This window comes from Desmodus rotundus, chromosome 3, assembly GCF_022682495.2.
Source record: "Desmodus rotundus isolate HL8 chromosome 3, HLdesRot8A.1, whole genome shotgun sequence".
NCBI classification, from domain to species: Eukaryota; Metazoa; Chordata; class Mammalia; order Chiroptera; family Phyllostomidae; genus Desmodus; species Desmodus rotundus.
In genome coordinates, this window is record NC_071389.1 from 174,716,108 (window position 1) to 174,737,612 (window position 21,505).

Sequence of the window (21,505 nt, forward strand, 5' to 3'; positions counted from 1 at the left end):
AGAAATGACTTTGTATGAATGGTCTCCCCAATCATAATACTTCCATCGCCTCATTTACTGTCCTGCCTGCAGAGCCCCGGACGTTTTACTTGGAGATGGGAAGGAACATGTATTCAGGGGTCACTATGAGCCAGACAAAGTTTAGTGGCTTTAAACCTTGCGAGTCTCTCCCTCTACCCTCAGCGTCTGTACACATGTGTGCACACGAGCCTGCTCACATTCCCCAGAGGGAAGTATGCCCATAGCCTTTTATCTACTCCTTTCCTTGTATTCCCTCTCCCCTCTGTCAAAACAAAGATTTTACTACTCCTCTACCCTTTACTTTACTCTTAGGTTTTCCTCATAGTCATCCCTACGTATACACTGGAAGTGCTCATAGGGCTTGGAAGAAAGAAATTACTGTGAGGCTGTCAAGACAGATTTTGTTCTTGAATAAGAGCCTCCCTCCCTCCCTCCCTTATCCTTTGTTTTTTCTTCTGTTTGTTTTTATTCATTCCCTTAGCACTGTGTCTTCTGCAATTCAAAGTCAGATAGGCCTTGGTCCAAGTCCTCAAGGGAGGAGAAGCTGAAAACTTAGCCATGAATTACAATGCAATTTGTTACTAATGTGTGTAAATGATTTTGGGGACCCTGAGGTGCATCAGAGTTATACCTACTCAGGAACCACCTCTTCTGGGAAGCTGGGAAGCAGCGTGAACAAATACACAGAGGTATCCAACAGCGTAGCAGGCTCAGAACACCTGGATGTCTGGAGAGAAATTGACTCTTGGTCTGGCACCATTCACAAAAAAAATTCCATTTTTCTCGTGCCATATTTTTGGGAAGGTGAGGTTTTTATAAAAGCGGTCTGGTTTCCGCTCTCAGAGAAATCTGCCATTCTTTAGCCAGGAAATGGCCCCTGAGAAGTAAATTTGAAGCAGTTTTTGGAGATCCACTTACCACTTTGTTTATTGGAGAGTTGACAGCTGTTTGTTTCTGCTAGTCATTAAATTATCCATTTCAAATAAAGACAATTTCCTGGAATTAAATTCTGTGAAAAAAATACATTCTTTCACCTTTCTCTCTGGATCCTCTTATTTTTGTACATCTTTATAGGCACAGCCACAGACTATTAGCCGGAGCGTGTTTTCTCTGTAGTCTTCGTTTCTAGAACCATATTTTTCAGGTTTGGCCTAATAGATTTGCAGTAGAGATACATTTTTTTAAGTAGAGTTTGTTAAACTATCTGACTTAGAGTTTTCTGCATAGACATTAGTATTTTCCAAATAAAGTATTGTCTTAGATTCTACGAAAGCCATTAAATTATTAAGTTTTTGTTTTAGACTATTAGGCAGCAGTGGGCCAGACAAAATGATTTGGCAAGCTGTTTTTCACTCAGGGTAGTGCATTGCACAGCATCAAAATTTAATTTGAGTACATAAACCAGTGCTTATTTTTCGGCTTGGCTTTTGAAAATATACAAATAGTTACCATCTTCTTGCTAAAAAATAACTTATTGTCATTTCAGGTGGTGCAGGCAACAGGAGGTCCTGAGCTAGCCAGCTCAGTGCTCAGCCCCCTGTTGACTAAGGACACAATTGATTTCTTAAATTATACTGTCAATACCGATGAAAGGCAGCTGTGGATTTCATTGGGAGAAACTTGGATGAAAGCCAGGTAAACATAGATGAGTTTAGTATTTAATACCTATCATACTTATTGTTCTCTGTTTAATACATGATCTAACAACACATTTATTAACCATCTATGTATGAAGGACTAGGTGTTATAGATGGAAAAACCTAAACTCATAAAAGGCTAAATGTCTAGTGGAAAAGATAGTAGCGTATGGAACATAATCCATGATCAATGCCAAGGTGACTCATAAACAAACTGCTGTTGGTTGGCAAGGTGAGGCAGTCAGGAAGAGGATTTAGAGGGGAGGGTAGTTAGCTTTCCGATAAGAACCAGCATTTAAGCAGAAATTCAGGAGACTGTGGGTGACTGTGGAGAACGGGGAGGAGGAAGGGTGTTCATGAGGCAGCAGGAACGAGCGGGGCTGGGTTACGGAGGCTCTCATTGCCCCGCTGTGCAGTTGGAGCAAGGCTCTGTAGGCTGAGGATGACCGATGACCTTGTGGAGCAGAGTGTGACATAAACACACGTGTTTTAGAAAGGCCACTCTGTTAGTCAAGTCTAGTAAGGACAAGGACAGAAGTAACTAGTGGCAAAAGAGGCCCCTTGGGATGATAATGCTATAGCACAGGTTAATTATTTTTAAAAAAATTTTATTAAGTTTTTGGGGTGATATTAATTAATAAAACTATATAGGTTTCAAACATACATTTCTGTAATACATCATCTGTATATTGTATTGTGTGTTCACACCCAAGTCAGATCTAGAACTAGAATTGTAGTAGGAATGGAAAGGAGGAAGGAGGAGGGGATAATTTTAAGAATTGTATCATAAATAAAGTGATCATGGAGAACAAATCATTAGCAATTGCAGTGTTAATGTTTGCTGAGCAAAGCAAGTTATGAAAGTTTTTTCATTATATGTGAATAAATAATTTTTGCTTTCCTCATTTTCCCAAATCCTTTTATTTCTCTCAGTACTTAAAGTGAATCATTCACTGTGGTCACTTAGTAGCTTGGCTTCCTGATGCTTTTGTCTTCCTGAAAGTAAAGTCCTAGTTCACATTTTCTTCTCATTCTTTTCTTCTGTTGAAACATAAACCATTCCCACTTACATTTTAGACTTTGGCAACTGCTTTTGTTAGAATATGGTTTACACATTGAATAGTTTACCAAGCAGAATACTCTTTAAAAGCACTGCAGTTACTGTTTTTATATTGAGAATATCAAATTTACTTATATTAATTATATATTAATATAACATACTATATCATAATATTTATATATCATACCATGTAAAAACTGATTAAATAGATTTCTTAAATCTATTAGATTCATGTAGATTGTGATGTTATGATAAGCCTAGGTAAGATATTTTAATTTTTATGAATATTAGGAAATGAATACACTGACTTAAGAACTCCTAAAGATAAAAATAGTCATAAAGGTACATAATAATCTGAATACAATGGCTTATTTCTTCATAGTAAAAGTATAATCTGAAGAGTTAAATCACGTGTGAAAGATAAAACAACATTTTAGCAGAAATGAAACTATAATTTCTGTCCTACTTATGTTTATGGTTCATAAGTATTAGGAGCCTTATAGAAATAAGTGTCACTCAGAGTCATTAAATACCAATTGGATATGATGATGATTACAGATTAGTCCTAACTTGATTTTACTGATTAAAATGTAGCTAATACATTTAACTTATGAAATCAGTAATGTTTTATTTTAGGGAATTTCATAAATTACAAAAACCATAAACCTTAAGAACATTTTCTGCTGTTCCTCTTTTGAAAACTATCTAATATCGGGAGATTTCATAATGATGGGGAGGGAATGAAGGGAAAGATGATAATTTGAAATTACTTAAGATGCTAGAGAAATTTATTTTCTAAATACATAGTACATTTCTAGTTACACATTTCCGTCCCAAATTTTTGAAAGCCTATATCCATGTTTAAAAGTTGAATTAATGCGGAATTGAGACATTGTGGTGAAAACAGGTAACGAAGCAGAACTCAGTCTTCCTTTCATTTTATACGTATTACGTGTGAGTGTGAACGTGTTTACCAGATTCCCTTTTCTGGTGGAAGGAGAGCCGGTTAGGTATGCCTCGTTTCTGTTGTTTTATGGCCAGCCTTACTAAAGATAATCTCGCATGAATGCATTTCTTAATTTTATTTTTTGTGTGTCTTAATGTCCTTCAACAGAGCAGAGTGGCCAAAAGAACAGTTTATTCCACCATACGTCCCACGGTTCCGCAACGGTTGGGAGCCCCCAATGCTGAACTTCATGGGAGCTCCAGTGGAACAAAACCTTTATCAGTTGGCTGGGACTGTGGCCAATGTAGCAGAACATCAACACAGACATGATACAAAAAGATATTCCACAGAGGTGACATGGTTTTTACGTATCTTTTGCAGAAAATGTAATAATCTGTGCATTTTCTTGTAATTCTGATTGTGAATTCCTTTCTCATCCGAAGGTTGTTCTAGAATCAATGGTTGAATGTTCTGCTGCCCTTCGTTACCTCTCTTTCTCTCACCTCTTTGTCATGGTTGTGACAGTTGCTATTTCCTTGGGAAGCCCAGACATGAGCCCATATTCCTTCCAGGAGCCAGCCCCCGCCACCCCCCCATCCTGCTGTGCTGCTGAGCCCCAGTGATCCTGTCTTCTTGAAGTGTACACTTTCTCTCCTTGTCAGGGAACTGCCCTACTGCCACTTGGCTTATTCTTTCCGTTTCCCTCTCCCATCATCAGAGCCTCCAGACATTGCTCAGAACCCAGGTTCTTTAAGCCTGTCCCAAGCAGCTCTTTCCTGAATGGCCCTTTCCCCTCGCCCTCCCTTCTTCCTCCCCAACCCCCCCTAGTTTTAACCTCTGGAGTCCTATCTGCCTGGCTAGAAGGAAGTCCCAGCTTCAAATGATCATTTATGACACTATTATGCCTTGATGAAATGATAAAATTTATTGTATCTTTTATATATTTAGTATGCTTGATAGTAAACCTATTTGGGGAGCAAATTAAGAGATTCCTTAAAAATGATTTTTCTATAACTCTTTTTTAAAAGATGTTATTTATTTATTTTTATAGAGAGGGGAAGGAAGAGAAACATTAATGTGTGGTTGCCTCTTGTGCACCCTCTCCTGGGGATCTGGCCCACAGCCCAGGCATGTGCCCTGACTGGGAATGGAACCTTTGACCCTTTGCTTCGCAGGCCAGTGCTCAATCCACTGAGCCACACCAGCCAGGGCTTTCTATAACTTTTCTTGGTCTATCAGAAAAGAATATTAAACATTGGTTAATGCTGAACTAAACTGAATAGGATGATCAGAATTTGGGAAGTAAATGAATGAGATCTAGTTTGAAGAAGAAACAGTAATTGATGACTAACTACATCCTCCTTGAAATTCTGTTCATTTCATTTAATCTCTTAGGTTAATTTTCTTGGATTACTATGGGTATTTATAATGTAGTGAATGTGATATCAATGAATGAATTAACAAACCAGAGTAAATCTTTACTTTTAAAGAGAAAATATATATATATAAATTAAGTTTCTTAAAATTGTTCCCTTGGACAATAACCATAATATTATAGAAAGTTGGTTAAATTCTGAAACTTTAAAAATAAAGCGAACATATTGCTTTAAACAATTTTTTTCTAATGTAACTCTTTTCCCCCCCTCTGATTGCATATAAGAGTATAGGTGGATTCCTTAACCGTCCTTCCCTCCAATGGAGTAATTAAGAAGATGACCTCATAGCTCTGGCAGTTGGTTTGCAGGCGTATGTCCCTACTTGTAATTTCACAGTTCAGACCCCATCAGTATGAATTTATTTTTCCTCATAAAGGGCAATGTTTTTAGAGGAAAGTTGTAATCAAACATGAAATTATGATACACTTGCTGTTGCTATAGTTACGGCTGACTATTTTCAAATTATAGAAATTTCCAGCTAACAATCTTCATATCTTAAATAAGAAAATGTATCTACTTTATAATTAAGCCTCAGAAATTCACATTTGTGAGTTCTCTTTCAATTTGTATATTTAAAGAGAGACAAATATATTTGGGGCTTCCAGTGTAAAAGTTTGTCTGTTCTCACTGAACAAGTAATTTTAAAAGAAGAATTATTGAGAATCCTCTCTTACAGTGAATTAGCATTTTCCTGTTGCAAATTGTTTTCCATTTTATGGCTTAAGTACTTATTCAGAGGTTTAAAAAAATAAAATTAAATGTGCCTGCTAGAAGTTCTAGGGAATTTTATACCATACGATTTTGTTGGAAAAGTAATGGTGATTTAAAATACATAAAAAATGCAATCATCCCCAGAAGAGCGATTTTATTGTACTTTATTGCTACTATTATGCATACACTCTGGACAAGACTTGGATGATTCAGGCTTTGTTTAGCATCAGAAGGCAGAGGTGCAGCGAAGTGGCAGATAGGGTGGCAGTACCCAGCTTCCGCACTTCCTCTGCACCAGCAGCAGTTCTGACCAAGGTTGTGCAGTCATCACACTTAGTCATTCGGCCTCATTTCTCTCCTCCCTTCTAATACGCCCAGTCACTCTCAGGACCAGTGATTTCATCCTGGCTGACCTCACACTGTTATGTTCTGAGCTGGGCAAAAGGTGTGGGTGATTCTAACAGTTTCCTGAGCTCCTCCCTTTATAACAGCCTTTAATAAAAAATTTTCTGGCCATCTGATTTCTCTACCCTCCCTAGGAAAATGATAAACTGACTTAATTAACGCATTTACTTTTATTTTAGTTTTCAGCTTTATTGAGGTATAATTGACAAAAAAATCTTAAAGTATCTTTACATGAAGTACCACTACAGTGTATTAGAGTGATTTGATGTATAGTGAAAGGCGTCCCTAATCTGGTTGATTAACACCTTAACACATCCGCCACCTCACATAATTTGTCTTTGTTGTTGTTGAGAACATTTAAAGTGTACTCTTTTAGCAAGTTTTAATTATACATTACAGCGTTATAAATTATAGTCACCATGTTTTACACTAGATCCTCAGACCTGTACACAAACCTCTCCCTATTTTCCCCAGACCCAGGCAACCACTTTTCTACTTTTTCTATGACTTTGACTCTTTTTTTTTTTAAAGATTCCACATGTAAGTGATACCATGCAATATTTATCTTTTTCTTTCTGGCTTATTTCACGTAACATAATGTCCTTAAGGTCCGTCTATCCATATTGTCGCAAATGGTAGGATTTCCTTATTTCTCTCGTGGCTGAGTAATATTTCCATTGTGGTATATACAGGATGGGGCAAAAGTAGGTTTACAGTTGTTTGTATGGAAAGTAATCCAGTAATTAATAATAATACAAGGATAAACTTCATGTTTCATGTACTCCAATTGGAAACCTACTTTTGCCCCACGCTGCATACACAGTACACCACGTCTTGTCTCCTCATCTGTTGATGGACACCTACGTTGTTTCCGTATCTTAGCCATTATGGGTAATGCTGAAATGAACATTGGGGTGCACATCTCTCCAAGATTCTAATTTTATTTTCCTCAGTGACATCTGCAGTAGTAGGACTGCTGAATCGTATAGTAGTTTTATTTTTAATTTTTTTGTTTTTCTTTTTGAATAAATCTTTATTGTATTTTTCCTTACTGTTTATCTCCCTTAGACCCTCTTTCACCTCCACCCGTCTCACACCCATTGCAGTACCCACACTGTTGTCTGCGTTGATGAGTCCTTTTTCTTTTTTGAATCCCCCCGTATTTCGTTTTATGTAAGGTAAAAATACCAAATCTTTAGATGAATTTTTTTTGTTTCTTTGTTTTCCTCCCATAGCTTTAAAACCACGCTGCTCAGTGAGATCCGTAGACCTCAGTTCTCCTCGTGGTTAGCCCGGTGAGCTCAGGTCTGAGCTGTGTTAACTGCAGGAGGAAGTGACTCCAGCATTGTCTTCTGGCTTATTGACTGTTAAATTCAGTGTGTTTCTATACCTTTTTGTGTTTTCCTTAACAGTAAATCTGATAATAGTGCTGCCATTAAAACAAAACAAAACAAAACAGTGTCTGTACAAATTTTTAAAAATGAGAAAAAATGAGAGGGTGGTGTAATTTTAATGCACTGAGTTCAGATGATCTCCATGTGACGATATTTACTTTGCTGGAGTGGTAAAGGACTGTTTCTTCCACATAGAAAGCAAGGGTTAAGGGTTTCATTGTTGTTTTTAGACTAATTTTATTTTATACAAGCTGTGAAAGTCTGCCTAATTCTAAAATCAACTCTTACTGAAATTCCCGAGGAAAGAATTTATAGGCACACCTCATTGTATCGGGCCTCACTTTATTGCTCTTCACAGATGTTGCGTTTTTACAAATTGAAGGCCAGACCCTTCACCAGCAGAAGTAGTCCTGCTTTATTTTGTTGTGATACTGGCTTCATTGTGGCGGTCTGTCGCCAAACCTGCAATATCTCCAAGTGATGCCTGTGTTGTTTTTATACCTGGATATTTCCAGAACTAAAATGTAGCCTTTGTTCTGATTAATTTTCTTATTATAAGTAGGTCTTGGACAAAATATATCCACTTCATTTCATAATTTATTAAGTTAATGATCAAATACTTGAACATGAAACTGTGTAGTTGATCACACAGCATAGTTGAGTGTTCTTATTGTTTGACATCAATGTTCATTCAATTGATTAATGTTGGTGATTCTTTAATCTCTTCTCTGTCTTTCAGCAATCCAGTGTATCAGAGTATCTTCCACCTCCCCCCGAGGGGTATGCATTCAATAGCATTTACACAAGAGGACCCCATCAGGACCAAGGGGAAGCTGCTGTTCCTTTTAAGCCAACTCCTAATCGCCATGCGGATAGGTAATATTTCATGGGCATCATTTGGAGAGTTGGGGCTGACTGTCTGATTTAGTGCAAATAGAGGTGCCTGCATTGTGCCTGCATTAGTGCCTGCATTGCACACTACTACTTCAAACTTCCCGTGTGTCAGTCGTTTGATGAAGTTTCCGTTGTTGCTTTGTGGAACTGGCACTGATGCACAGGGCCTCCACTCTGTAACTCTGACTGGAGGACCTCCAGGCTCTAGTTCTGATAAGTGCAACCGCCTTTGGATGACTTTCCCTTTTTAAAAGGATGCTTCTGACAAAATCTGTGAATAAAGAAGAAAGAATTGTTTTGAAATTCTCAACTAGTTTGTTCCAGATGGTCTCTAAGGATTTTTCCAGCTCTGTAACTCTTAAAGGAAATAATTCCCATCTTTCTTCTCTCTCAACAAAAACAAACAAACCTTCCTTTAGATAAGAAATATTCAAACTAAAGATAAACTAAATATTTAAATGGAATCGATGCCTTATTTACCATTTTTGTCATTTCATCTTACTATATTTTATTCTCAGTTTCCAGTTTTACATTTTATTAATTTTCCCAAATTTTCTCTCTTAAATTTAATATAGGCAGAGATGGGAAATTGAGCTGAGGAAAAAATAAAGGAATTGGAATAGGTTCACTTTTTCAGTCATGTTTTCCAGTCACTACCAGTGAGGTTGACCGAGAGGCCAACCGTATACACAAAGCGAAGACAAGAATGTTGGGAACCAGGGTGTGGGAGAGTGACCATTCAGATGAAGCGCGGTAGACAAGGTCGTGTTCTGATACTTTCCTGCCTCGAGGCCTCTCTCACCACGACTGTTGCATGCCCTTTATTATTTTTTTCAGTATGTTTTTTCTTAATAAAACCTAAAGAAGGTGGGATTTTAAATCTTTGTTTTCTGTTGGGAATGATGATTAGAATCAATACTTAACTAAAATAGTGTAGAAATTATGCAGATATTACTAACGTGTAAAATTGAGTACAAAGAAAAGTCATCGATGAATAATACGTTTTGAAGATGCCAACACATGAAACACCTTTTAATTATAGATTCAGTTTTTAGTAGGTATAGGTGAAAATCAATTTTGAAGTTTAAAAATTATTTCATTGAAATTCTTCTTGACTATTCATTACTCATCATAATGTTTTCTTTTCTTCTATCTTAGTTGTTAATAATCAAGAAGTTATTTGAGATTAGTGATTCTTTTTTTGTTTCATAACTCCAGTAAATTGGGATGGTTTAAGTAATCAGAAAAGCTAAGTAATCAGAAAATAACTTCAGTACATTTCTCATGTGTGTTCAGTTGTAATACCTGTTGATACTAAAAAGCTTCTATCATGTTCCATTTTTAAGACCACATCTTGCACACTGTGGCCACTCAGTAAAGGTTTGTAGATTTACTTGATTGTTTTATTAAATAGCTGAGTGAGTATCTGCCATTTCAGAGTCATTACCACTTTGTCCTTAAGCTGCAAATCTATAAGGTCTGCAGCATCACTGGTGGCAAAACCTGTGCCATTTGTTTGGGATCACTTACCACAAAGTCTTTTAAGTATTTACCTTGATCTTTATAGAATATCGTGGGAGTTTACCTTTGACTTAACGACTTATTTATATCTCTGTACCCTATCCACTTCCAAACTAGATTCAGGCAGCTCTCTTAAATTCTATGCACTTAAAGTAATATTAATATTAAAATTAAATAATAAAATAAAATAATTAAGAATTCAAGAGACAGGATGAGAATTAAAATTTTGGAAGTATAGGTTGACACTGTGATTGAATTTCTAATTCGTCTTTGAGGATCCTGGCTGTTCTTCAAAAATATTTATCTCGTAGAACTTTATATAGGAGATGCCAGATAATATAAGGGGCATTATTTTTAAAGATATTATATATTTTTACCTCATCCAGAGAATTCTGTGGTGAACTTCATAAGATTTATTTTAGTAACTTTTGATGAATAAAAAATTTAAATGGAACTTAGTGCTGGAAATTCCATGAGAAGATATTCAAGTGTGTAGATCTGAGAGCTACCAAAATTTAACCAGAGAAAGAATTTTAAACAAATACATTGAGTGGTGGGTACATTGTATAACTCAGCTGTCTCTATGGGTCCCACCTCAGCTGTGCTGTTGTAATAGGAGCTGGGTAGTTATCAGACACGTGCATCAGTGGTTGTCTGTGCTGCTAAGAAAATTTGTCATCAGTATTGCAAAAACTGAAAGTTCTCATCTGATATGAAACACACAGAAGCTTGGAATTTGTTTTTATAATAATTATTATCAACCTTAAACTCTGTTATATGCCAGGAATACAAGTAAATACCATCAAAGTATACTCACTCTTCAGTGAAATTACTCTGTCTCTAGAGAAATCCCCTGTTGAATTTAGAGCCCTCACCTCTGAGGGATTATCCTTTACTGCCATTCAAAAGTAATTAGTGTTTTAGAGAAGTCTCAGGTCATTGCTCTCTCCATGTCTACTCTATATCGAGTATACGAAGTCTGTCTGGGAAAAGGCCAGCCATCATTAATATAACAAGAACAGTTTGCACAACATCCATAGCAGCCAAGGAGAGTGGACTGGAATGCACATGCGTGAACATTGAGGACTTCACTGTACTAGTCAGTGGGGTTGGTAGATGCTGTTGAGTGAACATGTGTACTTTGTGGCCATCACATTCAAAATGACTAAGCAATGAATCTGCAACAAATTTTATCTTAAGCTTGAACATTCCTTTGTGGAAACTGTTTGGATGACTCAGAAGGCCATAGCTATGGGCAGCTGGTGACTGGCAGCTTCATCACAACACACCTGATCATGCATCACATCTCGTGCAGGGTTTTTTGGTGAAACATCAAATCACCCAGATGACTCAGCCCCTTTACAGCCCAGATTTGGTGCCCTGTGACTTCTGGCTGTTCCCAAAACTAAAATCACCTTTAAAAGGGAAGAGATTTCAAACCATTGATTCAGGAAAATATAATAGGGCAGCTGATGGCAATTGGAAGAACTGTGTCCCAAGGTGCCTACTTTGAAGGAGACTAAGATGTCATTGTCCTGTGTACAGTGTTTCTTGTATCTTCTTCAATAAATGTTTCTATTTTTCATAGCACATGGCTGGATACCTTCTGGGTAGACCTTGTATATCTACTAATGAGAGAGAGAGAGACTACATCATTTTTATACATTCCAGGTCTTTTAAAAAACTTTGATATGTCTGAGAAATTACAAGGTGTGATTTTTCAGATTGATAGCTATGTTAGTGTGATATGTATGTTTAATCTAGAGAAAGCGAGAAACTAACGATTTGTAAATTCAAAAGTACTTTGTAAGTGCATGCTGGGCAATCATTTCTGAGACACACAAGATAACAAAGACTTCAAAGAGAAATGCAGCCCAGTTTTGTTTTGTTTTTTAACCCACTGATTCAGATACACAGTGGCAGTGAGTTATTCTACCCTTTGTTACACTATCAACTCTCCGTTATCAGTAGTGCTTATTTTCCAGATAATAGGAGAAAACATGAGGAAGGAAAGATGGAAACTGAAATTACTATTTTTGTAAGTTTTGGTGTGATTGAATCTCTTTTATCTCTGTCCCCCAAGGAAATCTTAGAATGTGATCTCATATACACTACAGATAGGGTGGAAAATCCATGGAACATGGTTTAAAATTTTTATTATTAATAACATGTAATAACTGGCAAAACTTTCACTTTTTCCACTTTTTCTCATTTTTTAAATGTATCAAGAATAGCCAACAGGTAGGATATCTTACGGTTCATCTTTTGTCTTGGTCCCTGACCCTCTGGTTCTGGAGTTACAGTCTAAGAAGTAGCCATGTGCTTGTGACAGGGTACATTGTGTCCACAACTGTCCTGCAGGCCCTGCTGTGACTCATTATCCCAGAAGACCTTGGTGGGCAGCGAAAAGAACGGCCACTTTCATAGGAGAAGGATGACCAAACATCTTCAGTCCCTTTTGCTTTTTATCTTACAGAGATATGTGGGACTGTAAATGGAAGAGAATATTAGGGGGTAAAATTAATAAAAAACAGTTAAATTTATTTATATATATATATTTTAAAGGATTTTATTTACTTTTTTTTGTTAGAGAGAGGTGAAGGAAGGGAGAAAGAGAGGTAGAGAAACATCCATGTGTAAGAGATACATTGATTGGTTGCTTCTTGCACACCCCCAACTGGGGACCTGGCCTGCAACCCAGGCATGTGCCCTGACTGGGAATTGAACTGGGAAACTTTTGGTTCACAGGCCCACACTCAATCCACTGAGCCACACCAGCCAGGGCTAAATTAATTTTGTTAAAATGAAAAAATATTAGTTCATTGTTGATATATCTCAGATTTTATTGTATTATATATAAAAGTATTTTAATTATGTGAAATATGTTCATGGTAATTTAATGATTAAAAGAAGTATTTGGTTTTTTAAGAAAGTTTTTATTTTTGAAATATAGAACTCTTAGACATGTTCTTCCTATTAAAATAAGTTTATAGTGAATTAGTTAATTAATTAGGATGTATTATTGGTTTGAAATTAATCCATACCTTCCTTTGCAGTTTAAGCTTTCCTAAAAATTAACAGTCACAATTTTTAAATATATATTTGGTTAATAAGCTGAACATATTGCTTCAATTAGTGAAATCAACTTATAATTTAAATTACCACTATGGAAACTATCTTCAGTCTCCTTTACTTTTACACAAAATGCACACATTGATCTTTATCCTAATTCTTTCATGGTGGAGAAGCTAATTAACACAGCGATAGCTAGAATGTATGTTCAGCGGTGAAAAAATTCATAGACTTGCGTTCTAGATTTGGCTTAGTTCCAACTAGCCTTGTGATTTTGCATTATTTATTTTTGCCCTAGACATAGTTTGTTCATTTTACTAGTAAGAGCTCCAAAGTTTTTTTTAGTTTTTATATTCCATAACATACAATAAAACTAAACTACTATCAACATATTTTGTCAGAACGTTTCCTGGTTGGAATTCACTTGCCTTAGTGTTTTACTTCTGTTTTCAACCTTTAGGAAGAGCTAGCAGAATAATCATGTTTCTTTCTTTTTATAGAAATTATGATCCACTTGTAACACAACCCAAGAAATATGCCAAATCCAAGTATGACTTTGTGGCAAGGAACAACAGTGAGCTCTCAGTTCTGAAGGATGACATTTTAGAGGTAATAGAATTTTACCTTCATGCACTCTTACTAAGGTGGCTTTATTATATTCCTCTTTTGGTTTATACCTAAATCTTTCTCAAAGAAATGTTGAGATCAAGAAATACTTCTTCAGTATTACTTTATTTTACCAAGGATAGAACATGTTATAGATAAATGCATCTGTTTAGGAGGGGAAGCTGCTTTATCCATTTGTTTTTGGTCAGTCGTTTCCTGGGTGGGGGGTGGGAGTGGAGAGAGGCGGGGAGAAGGTGGGTTTGTTGGCTTACTGTGCCCTCTTCCTACTTCCAGGCTTTATTCAATTTGGAATTAAGATTATTTATCAATTCAGATGTAGACGTACCATAATATTTTTTTACATACATACATTTTATTTTTTATCCTTTATTGTTGTTCAGTTACAGTTCTCCCCATTTTCCCCCCATTACTCTCCCCTGCCCTACCTACCCCCCACCTCCCACGTTCAGTCCTCTCCCCTGTTGTCTTTGTCCATGAGTGCTTTATTCATGTTCCTTGACTTGACCCTTCCCCTTCCGTCCCCCGTTATCCCCCTCACCCCCCCGCTCTGGCCACTGTCAGTTTTTACCATAATATTTTAGTAAGAGAAAACATTGCCCTTCTTTCTGTCCTAGTACCTTGGCACAAATATACCCAGCACTGAATGAACTCATGGTTGTGGGAACAGTCCACATGACACCTGAGTATCTTTCCTTAGTTTATAACGGAATGTTCATCTTTTTAAATTATAATGTGGGATAATCACAGCAGGTTTTGTTAAAGAAACAAAAGGACGTTTTTATACTTTTCCTTCCTTTTCCAAGGGTGGAGTCAACATGTAGACATTTCCAAGTGAGCCATCTTAGTTATCCATGAATACTTCAGATATATTGCAAATACACGTCTGTGTTAGGTAGCATACGTCTGGGATGGGTTCATGATAGTGGTCCCATACCTGTGCTATACTAATAATTGTAACTCCTAGTGTAGTTCCTGGGAGTCATCCATCCCTCAACCTGTTTATGCTAAGTCAACTTAATAGAAGTTAAAGTTTTTTGGTCTAGGAATAAAAATTGAACTTCCTTTATGGACTGGTGTTGGTTCAGAAATGACATCTTTATTTTCTTGCCTAATGACAGATCCTTGACGATAGGAAGCAGTGGTGGAAAGTTCGAAATGCAAGTGGAGACTCTGGATTTGTGCCAAATAACATTTTGGACATTGTGAGACCTACAGAATCCGGATTAGGGCGCACTGACCCACCGTACACACATACGATACAGGTGATTATTTTTGAGCAAAAATTAACTTTTAACAAATTTTAAAATTCATCACTCAACTAGGATTTAAATACATTTTGTGTGTTAATCATTTTGAGAGTTAATCGGTTGTACAATTTATACAATTTTTTCCTAGGATATTTCAGGGGCAAGGTGAGAGACATAGGGATGAATTATACATATGTTTTATGGTTTAAATCTTTAGGATTTACTCAAGATGTCTGCCAGTAAATGACTGTTTCTGTGAATGCTGCTTTTTTCATTCTACAATGTTTCTGACATTTGAAGACACAGCATTTCTGCCTCCCCACTCCTCTTACTCATAGCCTTCCTGTTCATTGGCTGCTTCTTGTTAGAGGCGGCGGCGCTGAGACAGGGGCTGGAGGATCCAGCAGTTCACCTGCACCAGCCTTTGCCCTTATTCTCTTGAATGTTCTGCCCCTGGCCAACCTTGAACTTGCACTTATCTCACCTTACAACTGAGTATTTATTTATTTTCCCCCTCTTGATTTTAATATTAAAAATGTACTTATGATATAGGTTGCATGGATCAGGTTTTCTCTTCTCGATCATCGAAAAGTTCTTGAGTCAGATTTCCAGAATTTAAGTGATTCTGGTTCTCTCATTCACCCTAACATCTGAACTCACTTGCTGTTGAAGTATGCGGATTTTTGCTCTGACAGGATCTCTGTAGAGTCTGATAGGCCAACAGAGACAGAATGGATGCACTGTCCCATGTGCAGCCTCTGCACCTGTGGTGGCTTCTTTCTCATGTCCCAGGAAGAATTCTTTTAATTTTCAGAATCTAGAGCAAAAGATTACATCTGACCACATAAATTTGAGTAGAACCTACATAGTATGTGCCGTGAAATAGTTTATTTTCACGCCGAGGCTTAGTGAAATGCAGAAAGTGCGAACCTGGGGTTGTGGTCATGCGCTGCCATGACCATTCATTTAGGTACTTCCGGCTCCTCGTGACATCCATGCCGGGTAAGGTTCTGCTCTTACCCACACCAACTTTGGCCTTGTAGCATCCAAGAATCAAACACATGTTTAAAGGGAAAAAATAGTGTACAATTTGTATGTCTTTATAACTTAAAGGGATGGCTATGGGAATTCAGTTTGCTGTGCTCATGTTTTGACTGGCCTGATGTGCATCTATATTATGTACTTATTTCATGTTCATTGTTTGTCATTAGCTGTTGATGCCAAAGAAGGAGTTTGAGTTATTCAAGGTATGGTCTACTCCATTTGCCGTGGATTTTTGAAGTGAATTTTCTAACCTGGTTTTAATACCTTTCTCTTTCTTAAGTTCTTACTTTTCTGAGTTTGAGATGTGGTTACCTGACATAATAGAGGCTTCTGTTTGGTTTATAAATGCTAACTCTTCATGTTCTTTCCTATAGAGGTTTTGACTGAATTCCTTAAACAGTGTTAAAGGGTGTATGCTTGAAATGTGTGCCAAAAACAGTAACAGAGTATATCCCCGCTGAGCCCTGTGGACTGTTCTTAATGCTTAACTCATGGTGGGCTCTAAAAGACACTATTCACAAGTGATGTCACAGTTGCTGTATGTGAGCAGAAGCCAACAGTTTATATTTTAGGTGTTAAAAACAATTATCCCAAGTTTATTTCTAGTTGTGTGCATAGTTGCTAGAAATGGCCAAACTTTGATAAAATGTCTAAAATTTGCAAATAATGCAAATTGTAAGTATTCTCCCTCACCCCAAGATTTCCTGAGGAGTGTAACCTCTCTTTTCATGTTTACTGTTAGGCGTGTCTTTTTCTTCAATTTTGATTCCTGCTTTGAGCCATAGTGGTGGACTTTTCTGCTGAAAGATTGCTTCTGTTTAAAATTGAACCGTAACTATAAATACATATCACAGGTAGAGTGCGTACTTTTTGAGAACATGAAATGTTCTCCTTTTTTGAACAGAGCCTCATCTTATATTTTTGTCAGTTTTGGCATGACCAAGAAAAGTGCTCACAAGTTTCAGGAGTTTGTTTTGCTACTTTATGGTAAAATAAAAACTGTGGGGCTTGCCTGTTTGGCTTTCTCCCTTTTAAACTTTTCAACACTGCCTGACTGTCTTCTGAAAATTTCTGGATGTAACTCTGAAGATGCTGATGTATGTGGAGCTGTGTACAGAAGCTCGAGGGGTGTGTCTGTGTATGTCATTTGAGGGCCCGGGTCTTAAAAACGATCTACTTTTTTAATCACCTCCTGAAAATTTTGGGACTAAGCCCAACAAAACCACCAGATTCTTGTAAAATTTTAATAAGCAAGTTTGACCATCTGCTCTCTGCTACCCGGCATAAATATGACTGTAAAGGGATTTCTGTTCTGAAAGCCAGCACAACACGCATGCATGCCCACACACAAAATGATTAGGTAGACTAAGATGGGAAAGAAAAAAGTCCTTGGACTTACACGTCAGTTATCCCATATCTCTACCAGTGTTGCCAGATCCCTTTATCTATAGCATCTTAACAAAAAGTCCTGCAGCTGTCTTCAGGTTGACAATAAAGCTTTGTGTGGATTCATTCCAGTGATCCAAACACCGTCACCTTACAGAACTCCACTGGATTACAAACGTGTCAAAGGCGGTTCTGTGTCATATTCATGTTCTCGTTCATTCGCACCGCAGGTATTTACGGAATGCCGGCACCTTACACGTGGTAAAAGGGAGACAGACAGCCTGGCCCTGAGCCTTCCTTCCCTGAAAGCCTGCTGTCCTTTCTGTGCTTGTGCATCAGGAACAGTGACCCTCGCTCCCCTCAGAAACGGCCGACACACTTTTTCCCCATCTCTTCCCTCCAGTGATACCAAACTTTAGAAGAAATTTAAAGAAACTTCTTCCCAAAACAGTTTTCGTCCCTGTGCTGCACTGCACAGTGATCCCTTATGATTCATTGCCTAAGCTTCCTTCACGCTCACAGCGAGCAGTGACACTGTACCCCGAGGTAGACGGTGCCAGTGGCCGGTGCTCATGCTGGGTGCCTGGCATGGAGTCGGCACCCCACAGATGCTGTTCATTTAATGCCCACCACCGCCTTAAGGAGGAGCACATTTAATATCCGAGGAAACGAAGGCACAGGGAAGTCACTCGCCCACAGTTGTGTGCAGCCAGGACCGGGACCCAGGCCTGCAGAATGCTCCGACAGCCCAGGCTCTGAGGGACTCAGCTAGTATGGGAGCAGTTCTTGGAAAAGACTGCCCTCTCATTTTGTATACACATGTGGTTTTTCGCTGTGTGAATGCTTAAAGGGATACTTTCTTAGAATAGCTTTACCATGCATTGTACCGTGATAAAGGTCGATCTGATTAATCACCATCCTTGGAATTGGATTTTTTTGCCTTGTGCATCTGTTTTTTGGATTTTGGTTATTTAATTTTTCATAATTTAGGGAAATAATCCCAATCATGTAATTCACTTAAGGTATAGACATTTTGTGAATGGTGGGAATAAGGGAATTAGGTGTAAACTATTATCCTGGGGCACCTATGTCACCCAGTGACTCTTATCTTCTTACCCTGTGTCGCCTTCCTGTAAAGAAGCAGCGTATACAAACGGTGGCAGCTCCCGCAGAAGGAGCAGCCCCTGCCTGTTGTTCACACTCTTCCATTAGAGATTGTCTCTTGATGGCAGGGATGCTAGTGCCTGGACCAGTGGTGAAGAGGTGTTGAATTGCCACCTGATGTCCCTGAGAATCAGCCTATTTAATATCCTCACCTTTGGAGTGATTTTTAACAGCTTGGTAAAGACAGCCATTCCCACCTAATGTGTTTCCCCTGCGGCTTTGCCAAAGTTATAAAAATAAAAGGGAGGGAGCGAAAAAAGAATTTATGAAAGATACGGAACATAAAAAATACTGACTGAAACCACAGGGAAAGGAAATAAATGCGTATGAGAGATTATGGAGAAATGAAGGTGAATGGCGTATCTTCTGATAAAAATATTGTTGTAGAACACAGCAGGGCTTCGTAGTATTTTAGCTGTGACGGATGGATGTCCAGGGTGCTTTGTCCCCACCTGAAATCTACGTGCTATGTCCAATTTCCCATATTTCTTTGGACTCGATTCCCAGATTTCTGGCTCTGTGACTGCTCATCTGCTAGAGTTCCCCTCGTGCCCATAGAGATTCCCATGCTGCATGTTTGCCAAGAGCAGAAACCAGTCCCTCATTATTTCAGATACACTCAAAGGTTTCATTAAAGAAGTCTTACATTCACTATTAATAAGTAAGTATGTGCTTATTATTATTATAGGTATTCTGCCTTTATCAAGATACAGATCATTATGAGTGGATGTTATGGTCCTGTGAATGCAATAGAAATTCTCTTGTCTTCTCTATTTCTTAGCACTAAGATGTTATGATACTGTGGGAAAAGCCCCAGTGTAGGTATTGGTAGACCCGGATTCTAGTCCTGGTTCTGCCAGAACTAGCTGTGTGACCTTTAAGAAAGCGTTTTATTTTTCTGTGCTCCAGTGTGCACCGCTCTGAAATGGAAGGGGTCAGTTGATCTCTACAATTCACTCTAGATATGAGACGATGTTATTTTCTATATAATGTGTAAATAGTCCTAAATTAAAAGTGGAACGATTTTCCACAGGTAACTACTAAACCACCAGCTCTACTAATTTCATGCTATGAATGTTCTGAATGCTCTTTTTCAAGCTCAATCCAGACATTCAGGTACTGCTGGGCAGAGAGTGACCACTTCAGTGAAATGCCTTCAGGTTCATTCCAGCAGATCAACTGCTAATCTTCAGTTATTTAAGAACATTTTAAAATAAGCTCAGAGCACTCTGCTCATCTGTTAATTAGAGGTGTGGTTTTCAGACAAGGATCGTTACTTTTATGTTGCCTCACATGGTGACAAAGAAATTCTATTTATCTGGATGGCGGTGGGCGAAAGAAAGTTTGCAGTTGTGAGTACACAAAACAGAGTTTATTCTTGTATTGTCTGTCACTTATTGTATTATTTATTTGTGTTACAACTATAAACCTACCTTCGCCCACCCCTGTATATAAACATGTATACAAATCGCTGCCCAATGTGAACATGTACAGAATTACAAAGTTTCCTGTTTAGACGGCTTGCAAATTCAAAACTAAAGCTCACTGAAACATAGATGTGTATTTCCTTTTGTGAAGTCAACTTTATAGAAAGTTTAATGTACTCTGTGTATTTCCTTTATCACCTGAAAGAATAGGGTGAACCTGTACTTAATATTTTAAAAACACAGTATTCTAATACACAAATAGTTACGGAAATACTCTATACTGTTAACACTGTCCTGTGAGTCTATATAATTAGTTTTCCATGGCTAGATAAGAGTGATGGAAATTAATTATATATTTACAAGCTTCCTCACTGGTTGATTTGTGGGCATGTAATTTTACTGTCAAAAGCTAATTTGCTAACATTTTCTGATATTTGATGTGAATTATGATTGATATTATTTTAGTTCCATCTTCTGTGTTAATTTTTTCATTTGATGTGATTTGCTCCATTTTCCTAATAGCAATTACTTGGTGAGCTGTCAGAGGTAACCCACATTTCTTCCCTTGTGGCACTTCTTTTTAATATAATTTTTTGTATTCAATCTCTGGACTTAACACCCTCCAAATGTCCCAACTGTGCCTATTTTTCACTGCAGAGTCCCAAAGAGACCAAATTTAGACGAAAAATGTGTAAGTTAAGTTTTTAAGAACAGTTCAGTTTTAATGGTTTCGTTGGGCTTGCTTGCATAATTTCCCCATGAAGCAGTGTCTTGCATGAATCAGGAGCTTATCTCTAAATGACTGTCTTTAATCCTAGAGAATTTTTACCAAGCTTTAGCGGCTGAAGAAAAGTGACTCATTCAGACTTAATTATCAATAGGAATGTAAATTTTCCTTGGATGTTAGTAATTCTGACTTATTATAGAGAAAAAGATTTTGTCTTAAACAGAGTTTTATAATATATTTGTGGGAGACGAAAGGCAAAGTCGGGAAGTGACAGTTGTGGTGTAAAAATAGGTCACATCCAGCTGACCAGTCATCACAGTTTGCTCTTAACTGAAGGCTTTGTAGGGACAGGGCCTTTGGTGCTAATAATGAGCCATTCCTGGGCGTACTGGGGAGAGTTAAGATTTCTTTTTTGGCTTTGACATTTCAGGGCCCTGGGTGCAGGAGAAGAAAGTACAAGGTCCAGTTCTGCTTCTCAGAACTTCCCGTACATTGAGGGGACATTGGAGTCACCGGTTCTCTACTTCCAACCAAAAGTAGCAGCGAGACAGAAATACTGAATGGAAGGGCAGTGTGCTGGGTGACAGGGAAGGGGCAGGGGAGAAGACAGGGAGGGGCACCGAAATGTGGATTCAAGGGTCAAAGTGATTCTGTTTCCTCCACACTGAGAATGACAAGTCAGTTTCTAAAGGGAAGCTGACTTGGTTGTCATTTCAGAAGAGGGAGTAATGATTTGAGGAAGGCATTTTCCCCCCTTTGTACTTCAGGGGTTGGAAGCTTGAGGCA

General features: G+C 37.9%; 1 protein-coding gene across 9 annotated transcripts in view; it reads left to right on the forward strand.

Moving 5' to 3' along the window:
- EPS8 (EGFR pathway substrate 8, signaling adaptor) overlaps positions 1–21,505 on the forward strand; it is a 164,183-nt gene that overhangs the window by 127,290 nt on the left and 15,388 nt on the right. For 8 of the 9 annotated variants that reach the window (XM_053921770.2, XM_024575550.3, XM_045184059.3 and 5 more), the window contains 5 exons: positions 1,508–1,656; positions 3,833–4,016; positions 8,350–8,486; positions 13,598–13,706; positions 14,843–14,986. In XM_053921770.2, coding sequence (XP_053777745.1) covers positions 1,508–1,656; positions 3,833–4,016; positions 8,350–8,486; positions 13,598–13,706; positions 14,843–14,986 — 723 coding nt within the window. The remainder of the gene's footprint in view (positions 1–1,507; positions 1,657–3,832; positions 4,017–8,349; positions 8,487–13,597; positions 13,707–14,842; positions 14,987–21,505) is intronic. The other variant, XM_045184060.2, reaches the window with a different exon arrangement.